The 9,367-nt window shown below is 58.8% G+C and overlaps 1 protein-coding gene across 1 annotated transcript in view; it reads left to right on the top strand.

The window, feature by feature from the left end:
* Positions 1–9,367, top strand: part of EVC (EvC ciliary complex subunit 1) — an 81,439-nt gene that overhangs the window by 67,515 nt on the left and 4,557 nt on the right. The window contains exons 15-17 of the mRNA XM_021716747.1: positions 242–448; positions 4,950–5,094; positions 7,729–7,837. Coding sequence (XP_021572422.1) covers positions 242–448; positions 4,950–5,094; positions 7,729–7,837 — 461 coding nt within the window. The remainder of the gene's footprint in view (positions 1–241; positions 449–4,949; positions 5,095–7,728; positions 7,838–9,367) is intronic.

Below are 9,367 nucleotides of genomic sequence, written 5' to 3' on the forward strand. Positions count from 1 at the left end.
TGATTTTTTAAATTTATTGTAGAGATGAGGTCTTGCTGCCCAGGCGTGTCTCGAACCCGCGGACTCAGGCAGTCCACTCACCTCAGCCTCCCAAAGGCTTTTGCGAGCCCAGAGGCCGCCTCTCTCCACCCTCTCTCCGTCCCTTTCCCGACCCTGGAGCCCTGGGCGGGGCAGCCCCCGTCCCTGTCCTGGCCCGAGCTTGTCTGTGCAGCACGCCCCATCCAGGTCCCTTCCCTCCCAGGAGGCGCGTGTCCTGGAGGAGGCGGGCCGGCTGGAGGAGGAGGCGCAGCTGACGCGGATGCAGCTCCAGCAGCAGCTCCTGGCCGAGGCCCAGGAGGTCAGGCAGCTCCTGCAGCAGCACTCGGAGCGCGCCATCGGGCAGGCCCTGCTGGCGTACGCCCGGAACGCGGCCACCAAGAGCCGCGCCAAGGACCGGGAGGACTTCAAGGTGTGTGCCCGCCGCCGGGCCCTGGGACTCAGAGGCCACGAGGGATTGGGGTGGGGTGGGGTCGGAAGACCTGGACTGGGTCCTTGTCTCGCCTTCTGCAGAGCTGCTGGGCTTGGAGAGCTTGCCTGACTGCCCCAGGCCTTGTTTTGCTCAGCGGTGAGATGGAATCTTCTTCCTCTTCAAACGGTGGTGATTCAAGGCAGCAGACCACAGGTTCTCCTCCTGCCGCTAGGCCCTGGGTGGCGTCACTCTGAGCGCTGGCTCTGTCCTTTGCGGCAGCCCTGAGCACAGCACGGTGTCACCCAGAGCCACATAGCCAGCCCGTGATAGTGTAGCAGGAAAAAGAGAGAGATTGTGGCACCGAGACCATTATAGGAAGTGGCACTTTATTACGCTGGTCATTCCAGTGGGCCCGAGGGTTTAATGCATCCAAATCGAGCGCCCCAGAACAGGAGACGTGGGGTCTTATACCCTCGTTTAGGTAAGGGAGGGGGTTGTGTTGAGTGATTACATACTTTCTTTGGAATCTCACAAGGTTGTACTCAGCAAAATTAGATTTTTCAAAGAACAAGTGGTTTCCAGGAACTGCAGGCTTGTAAACCGTCAACTTCAGAAGGGGGGTTTTAGATAAGACTCTTTTCCATTTGGATGAAATGGCCAGTCTCTGGGCCATGTGGCCTTTCTTAAACAAAACCTGCCCAGCGCCTGGCGGGTCTTTAAAGTTGCAACTTGCCTCTCAAAAGGAAATACCTTGAACTGCTACCAACCCCCCTTCCTGCCACTGGGCTAGTGGGAGTCCTCCCAGGTGATTGCCATGAGGCCAACTGCTGATCCCGAAGCAGCTACATGTGTTTCTGTGTTTATTCCCTCAATCATACAAGAAATATATTTGAGCATTTGCCACACCCTGCCACAGTAGAGCCAGGATCCAAACACAAGCCCCTCTCCAGAGTGAGATGTGTGCTTTCTCTGCCCCTGGCTGCCTTCCCTGAGATACTGAGGTTTTCCAGTCAATCTCAATGGCTGAGCAGTGCCATTAAAATCAGTTTGACTGGCGTAGACAGTGGTGTATTCCTTATGTTGACAATACAGGAAGTCCCCAACATACTAACGGGTTCTGTGCCAAGAGCACATTTGTAAGTCCAGTCTGTTTTGTTTCTTTTCTTTTTTTTGAGTCAGACTCTCACTTTGTCGCCCAGGCTGGAGTGCAGTGGTACACTGCTCACGGCCACCAGAGCCTCAACCTGGGGGGCTCTGGCCATCCTTCCGCCTCAGCCTCCCAAGTAGCTGGAACTACCGGCACGTGCCACCACACCCGGCTAATTTTTTGATTTATTGTAGAGACAGGCGTCACCAAGTTGCCCAGGCTGGTTTCGAACCCGCGGACTCAGGCCATCCTCTCGCCTCTGCCTCCCAAAGTGCTGGGATGACAGGTGTGAGCCACGACGCCCGGCCCACTTTGTTTTAAGTCCAACAAAAGTAGCCTAGGCACCCAACTAACACAGTCAGCTATATAGTGCTGTATGTATTTAACAAGCTGTACTGACATCTGGTGGCAAGAAATAATACATGAAAAAACACGGGTGTGCATCACTAAAGTTTGTAACAAAGTTTGTAACTTATGCAAGGGGCTTACTGTAATAATGATAAAAATTATAATGGTAAGAAGTCAGATTAGCATTGCTTATAAGTCTGACTGAGTGCTTTCGCCTACCTTGTCTCCTTGGATTCTCCCCACGACCTTGCACAGTCAGGATGGTTCTTCTTCCCAGGGGGAAAACAGGGGCCTGTGATTGGGCAGAAGACACATTTCAAGCCTCCCAGCCGGCGGGCGGCCGCATCCTGGCTGCCCCGGGGTCCGCGGCCCCACGACCATCACACGCCACGTCTGCCTGGTGCCTCCCCTCCAGCCGCGAGGAGGCGGGACACTCTCGCTTGGTGCAGACTGTTGGGGAAAGCGTGTCCGGACGGCAGACCCCAGCGGGGTCGCAGTCTGTCACCGGCAGGCGTCCCTGGCGTCGTGAAGCCCTGGCCCATGTCAGGGACCTTCGGAGGAGCCCTTGCGTCTCGGGAGAGGGAGTCCCTCCACCGACCTGTGCCGTCCAGAGGCAGCACCCTCGTTTCTGCGGTGCCCCATCCGGTTCGCGTCTGCCTCAGTCATCCAGACACCAGGGCTGTGCCGGGCTGGGGCATTGGGAGTGGCGCCCTTCCCCCTAAGATTCTCCGGATCTGGCCTAACAGTAAATGCACGAGCAGGGAATGAGGTCTCAGCGCCTCCTGCCTTGTCCTCCACTTCCAGAGGGACTTGGAGTTGGGCTTAGAAAAGGAGTCCCCTCCTCGGCCCCCCAGTCACACACACAAGAACGAGCACTGCTCAGTTTCTTGGAGCATGCTCAGTCCCTCAGCCTCCGTTCATGGAGCCTCCTGGCCGGAGGGGCTGAGGACAGAGCCGAGGGGGCAGCCTCCTGCCTTCCGAGAGCTCGCCATCCCCTGGGGGAGAAGCAGGTCGAGAGTGAAAGGCCACCGTGGTCACGGGGAAGTTCTGCCCAAAGGGATCGGGGATGGCTTGGAACACCGCAATCCTGGAGCCCGTGGGTCTGCAGCTGGGCAAGAGACGCCCGCGGAAGACGCCGCTGGGGAGAGAAGGCGGCCCAGGGCAGAGCACCTGGGGAAGGGAGGCAGTGGCTGCGGGGAGCAGGTGCAGGGGCTGCAGGGGGGTGTGAACGACGGTGGCGCACAGTGAGACTCAACACCCGTGAAGGCCAAGAGATTTAATGGGTCGAACGCGGTGGGCACAGGACCTGAGGGTCGGGCTGTAGTGCTGAAGCCAGGGCGCGCCAGCCTTTATGGGGGTTTAGGGCGGCCTGTCAGTCGATGACTGGCCGACTGGCGGATCTCCATCCCGGTGGGTGGGTTTTTCGCGGGCGCTGGAAAAGGTGAGCTGGACTGTGGGAGAAGAACCCGGAAGGTGCCGTTTCAGACGCCCCTTTGTCTGCCGGGTCACCATTTTAGGCGGGGGCTGGGTTGGGGCCCCTTTCCAGGAAAAGGGAGGGGATGTGGTTTGCTAGTGTCTGGCGATGGCCCTTCAAGGTGGACACAGGGTGGGGAGATGCAGGTGGGCTTGCTGACCTGAGAAGAAGAGGCAGGACTTCCTGCCTCCTGGCGTCGCATTCTCAGGGGAATTTGGCAGGGGAATGGGGGGGACTCCAGGAAGAAAGCGAGGCGGAGCCCATGCCAGAGCCCTTGGAGGGTGGGGCGGGAACCCCCTTTGCAGGTGGGGCAGGGGCAGGGAGAGAGGGACAGGGCTGGGGGTGGCACCCCAGCACCAGCCTGCGCTGGCCCCGCTGCAGCGTCTCTGCCTCTGCGCAGCCTTGGCTCCCACCTGCGTGCTCAGGTGGCTCTCAGGTGCCGCAGTGAGAAGAGCTCGCAGCGTGGCCCTTGGAACTTGACCACCCAGGAATAATCACTTGGTGAGGCCAGGCTCGGTGGCTCAGCCTGTCGTCCCAGCACTTGGGGAGGCCAAGGCCAGTGGATGGCCTGAGCCTGCGGGTTTGAGACCAGCCCGGGCAACTTGGCGAGAACTCATCACTACAATAAATCGAAAATTAGCCAGGCTTGGTAGCGCACGCCTGTGGTTCCAGCTCCTTGGAAGGCTGAGGCGGAAGGATCGCCGGAGCCCAGCATGTTGACGCTGGGGTGGCCGTCAGTGTGCCACTGCACTCCAGCCTGGGCGACAGAGTGGTAGACTCCAAAAAAATAATAAAATAATCACTTGGTGATAGTGGGTATTTTCTTGCCCAAAGTCTGGCACCACCCAGTGATTGCTGAAATGGGGACTGACTGTTCTGACTTTTGCCCAGCCTCTTAGGACAAAGAGGATGGCGCTTTTGTCCGTGCGCAACTGACACATCCCCGGTGATGGGGCGTCTCAGCATTTCTTCTCTTGTCTGCTTGGTCTGAAGGTGTCTCATTTAGAAATGCATGTAGCTGCCCGCAACAGAAAGCCCTGCCAACATGGCTCAGATAAACAGAAGGGGCTTACCACACATAGCAAGAAATGTGGAGGCCGGTTCTTCCCAACCCTCACCCTCCAGTCTTGCTGTTAATTTGTCGCCTTGTGGTCTCAAAGTGGCCGTGGCTTCTCCAGACAGCGGGTCCGCATTCCAGGCAGAAAAAGAAAAGTGGCAAAATCTTTCACACACCGAGGCATCGCCTTAACATTCCGCAAGGGAAGCCTTCCCCAAAAGGCTTTCCCTGACATGGCATGTCATTAGCCGGAACTGGGCGATACAGCCAGCCTTAGACCCTCCCTCGCCTGGGAAGGTAAGACTAGGGTGACTGCTCTGAACTAACTGCGTGCATTCTGCTCCCTGACCCCTCCAGGACGGACAGTGGGTGGAAGACATGAGCCAGGGCACGGGGGGGAGAGGGACTAAACGGGCCGAGGCGGCTCCCACGTGTGACTTGTCTGAGGTCCCCATCCCCCGCCCTGTCTCCACAGAGGACGCTGAGGGAGGCGGCCGTGGAAAGCGTCTACGTGACCGGCGCCGGCGTCGACGACCTGGTGCAGGCCTACCACCAGCAGATCGGGAGAATCATGGCGGACCACGAGGAGAGGCGGCTGCAGCACCTCAAGACCCTGCAGGGTGCGGCTCTCTCCCCGGAGCGGGCGGGAGAGACACGCTGGGCGTGCTTTTCCTTTGGGGCAGAAGAGGGTGTTGGCTGTTTCCAATTCTATTTCAGGGAGTTTGATGTTTTCGACGTCCTGGTGTGTATCCCCTGCTTTGTCTGAAAGAGCCTTTTTTTTGGAGTTGGAGTGTCACTCTGTCGCCCAGACTGGAGTGCAGTGGCTGCTCCCGGCCACCGCAGCCTCGACCTGCTGGGCTCCGGCGATCCTTCCGCCTCAGCCTTCCGAGTAGCCGGAATTACAGGCACGCGCCACCACACCCAGCTCATTTTTGATTTATTGTCGAGACGAGGTCTCGCCAAGCTGCCCCGGTGGGTCTCGAACCCACGGGCCCAGGCAATCCACTCTCCTCGGCCTCCCAAAGCACCGGATGACAGGCTGAGCCACCGAGCCCGGCTGAAAACGCTTTTTAAAAAGGCACTTGGAGAAACACACGTCAGGAAAGGCTCGGGCAATAGGATTTTGGGGGGGCGGCCCAGTCAGGACAAGACTAGCCTTGCGAGATGGAGTGAGGGCATGACCGTTGTCCGGGACTTACGCCCCGGATCCTGCTTAGAGGTGAAATGATTTCGTGTCTGAGCTTCCTGGTGGCCAAAAAGCGGACACGTGGTTAAAGCCACCGCAGCAACCATGAAAAAGAGCAGGCCAGTGGCCCAAGAGATGTTCCCAGACCCCAAGAATTTTCTCCCAAGGGCTTGTAAAAGACGGCCCTGGGGTGACGGGTAGGGCCATATCGCCCCTTCCAGGAACAGCATGCAAATCATGCTTTTGAAAAGCCTGTTTCCTGAAGATCACTTTGTCTGTCTGTTTGTTTTTGAGTCAGGGTCACACTCAGTCACCCAGGTTGGAGTGCAGTGGTACAACCATGGCCTCACTGTACGAAGCCTTGACCTCCTAGATTCAAGCAATACTTCTGCCTCAGCCTCCCAAGTAGCTGGGACTCAGGCAGACACCACCATATCCAGCTAATCTTTTTTTTTTTTTTGGTAGAGATGAGATCTCTATGTTGCCCAGACTGGTTTCGAACTTTTGGACCCAAGCCATCCTCCCGCCTCAGCCTCCCAAGTAGCTGGGACTACAGGCAGACACCATCACACTCAGCTAATTTTTTTTTGGTAGAGATGAGATCGCTATGTTGCCCAGACTGGTCTCGAGCTCCTGGACTCAAGCCATCCTCCCGCTTCAGCCTCCCAAGTAGCTGGGACTATAGGCACACACCACCACGCCCAGCTAATTTTTTTTTTTAATTTTGTGTAGAGATGAGATCTCGATGTTGCTCAGGCTGGACTTGAACTCCTAGCCTCAAGCAGGCCTCCCACCTCAGACTCCCAAAGTGCTGGGATTGCAGGCAGGAACCACCACGCCCAGTCCTGAAGGTCACTTCTTACAGCATCTTTCCCCACACGTAAAGCTTCAGAAAAGGGCAGAATCCCACATTCTAGTGAGTACTAGGCACCGCACACTCCCAGGTAGGGAAATGTAACGGGTTTCCTGGGTGGTTGCTGGTTAGTGGGTTGAGCTGTTCGGCTAAGAGGCACCTTCGAGAGGGTAGGGCCTAAAATTCGTTGTCCAAACCAGGACTTCTTGAGCACGAAGGGGGCACTATGAAGACTTGTGATGGTGGCTGGGTGCAGTGGCTCATATCTGTCATCCTAGCCCTTGGGGAGGCCGAGGTAGGAGGATTGCTAAAGCCCAGCCTGGGCAACATAGCAAGACCCCCACCTCTATTTTTAAAAAGTCATTTTAGCCGGGCTCGGTGGCTCAGCCTGTCATCTCAGCCCTTTGGGAGGCCGAGGCGAGTGGATTGCCTGAGCCCGCGAGGTCGAGACCAGCCCGGGCGACTTGGTGAGACCTCGTCTCCACAATAAAATAAAACATAGCCGGAAGTCGTAACATGCACCTGTAGTTCCAGCTACTTGGAAGGCTGAGGCGGAAGGATCGCCGGAGCCCAGCAGGTCGACGCTGGGGTGGCCGTGAGTGTGCCAGCCTGCACTCCAGCCTGGGCGAAGGAGTGAGACTCCAACTCAAAAAATAATAATAATACTTTTAAAATAAGAAAACAGTAATTAATACTATGCTGGGCTGACAAGTATAAACAAAGCCTGTCCCAGGTGACCCAGGGCGTCTCGTCATTTGACTTTTGAGACGTTTAAAACCCAAGAACTTTCTGAGCAGCTGAATCTGCCAACAGGGAGGCCAGCCCCCAGAAAAGGCTGTGCCTACAGAGGACAGACTTCCTATCTCCCTGGGGAGCGTCCGTCTCTGCACCCCGACGGCTTTGCCTGCGAGTCGTTTTCCGTGCTGGGGGGCCTCTTGAGCCCTTGGTGGGGCCTGTCCTGTTGCTTCTTTCCTGTCTTCCTCCCCTTCTGATATCAGAGAGCTGGGGAGGGAGCAGGTGGACCAGTCCCTGGAGGGAGTTTTCCCCACGGAGGCCGGACAACCCCCACACCCAGTGCCCTCTCGCCGGGCTGGGGCGACACACACCTTCAGAGGGCGAGTGTGTCCTGCTCCCCTCCGACCCCAGCACCCGCCCAGACCTGGCACAGCCCGCCCTCCCGGTAGAGCCCTGACCGTCGTGTGTTCACCCGTCCAGGGGAGAGGATGGAGAGTTACAGGCAGCGGAAGAAGCAGGAGCTGGAGCCTTCGTCGGGGAGCCGGCCGGCGGCGGGGGCTCCTGAGGCCTCCCGGGCTGTGCACCAGAGGTGAGGTCGCGCCCCGGGCCTCGGGGATCCCAGGGAGGGGCATTCTCTGCCCCTTCTCGTCACACCTGTCTCCATGGCACATCAGCAGGCCGCATTGCCCTAGCGGTCGTTGACGTGTGTGTCACCCGCCCCCTTGCCCACTACGGAACTGGGGCCTCGTCCTGGTCTCTGTTACAGGCAGGGCACCTGGGACAGCCAGGGAGCCGAGGAGGGAGCCGGCCAAGGTGCGCGGTGCCTTCGATTTGGGCTTGAGAGGCATCCCTGGCGCTGACACGCGTCTCCCTCTCATTCATCTAGGGAGTACTCCCCGAAACGGACCTGGAGACGAGGGTTTGGGTGCAGGTTGTTTGCCTGGGAGGTGACCCCCGGGTCGGTGAGGGAGCGGGGAAGTGGCCCTCACAAGGACCACGTAGCGGCCCACACCCTGCAAACCTCTCTCAGTGTTGGGGGTCAGAGGTGGGGGTGGCTCTCCTGGTTTCTCTGGGTAGAACTGAGGCATCGGCTAGCCAGGCTCTTCTTGGAGGCTCCAGGAGGAACCAGGTGGGTCTCCAGGGTTGCTGGTGTTTTCTGGATCCGAGGCCGGTGTCCCTGCCACCTCTGTCCCCCGTCCCCTCTCTCCCATGCCCCCGGCCATTGGCGGCCACCATGTTCACATCTAGGACCACGCCCCAATTCTGGTATTTTCTGAACTTTGGCTCAGCCAGCAGCTGAGGCCTGGCCACCACGGGGACTGGCGAGAGGCTGTCTTGGCCTGATGTCCCTGAGGCAGGCCGTGGGACCCCTGGCCTGAGGACCGAGGACCTGCAGCAGCGCCTTCTCTAGGGGCACTGGAGCTCGTGGGAGGGAGACTTCGCCCCGCCCCCAGCTGCACCTGGGCGGGTGGCTGCAGCCCCTCCCCGCAGGACCAATGTCCCCCCCGGGGGCACTTGCTCTCTTCTGGATGGTAAGAGCATCCAGCAGATTCCAGACAAGCCATGCCCGCACCACAGTCAGGCGAGGCCCCTCCCACCTGGAGAGAAAACGGCTCTTTCCCTCAACACCAGGGACTCTGAGTCGCTGGTCCTTTTCGGAGACTGCCCCTCCCGGGGATGGCCCTTGGGTCTCGTGAGACGCCCCTTTCTGCTCAGCCACTTGGCAGCTGGGTTCCCTCGGGGAGGGAAGTCCTGTTTCTCGGGGCTTCTTCCCGGTGGCTTTTCTGCTCTGTCCTGCTGGTGTCACCAAGCTCCTCTGAGGGGCCAGTGAAAAACGTGTGCAGGTTCTGTAAGCTCCTGAGTTTCCGCAGAAGGGTGCCGCTTGGCTGCGTCAGCCTGCCGGTCTGGTGGGACGGATGGGACTTGGGCTGTGGCTGCAGAGAGTGGCGTCCACGACGGCCACTCCTCCTGCACTCTGAGGGCTCGGGGCCGTCTTCCCAGGCCACTAGCTGCCCGGGCCACCCGCAGACAGGATCGTGCCGGGACGCCGGTCAGCCTGCTGTCCCTGGCAGTGCCGACCGCCCCCCTCGCTGTCCCCCCCAACCCTTCCCTCCCTCCC

The sequence above is a fragment of the Carlito syrichta genome, unplaced genomic scaffold, assembly GCF_000164805.1.
Source record: "Carlito syrichta isolate Samal-C Ts95f unplaced genomic scaffold, Tarsius_syrichta-2.0.1 Scaffold308898, whole genome shotgun sequence".
Taxonomy (NCBI): domain Eukaryota; kingdom Metazoa; phylum Chordata; class Mammalia; order Primates; family Tarsiidae; genus Carlito; species Carlito syrichta.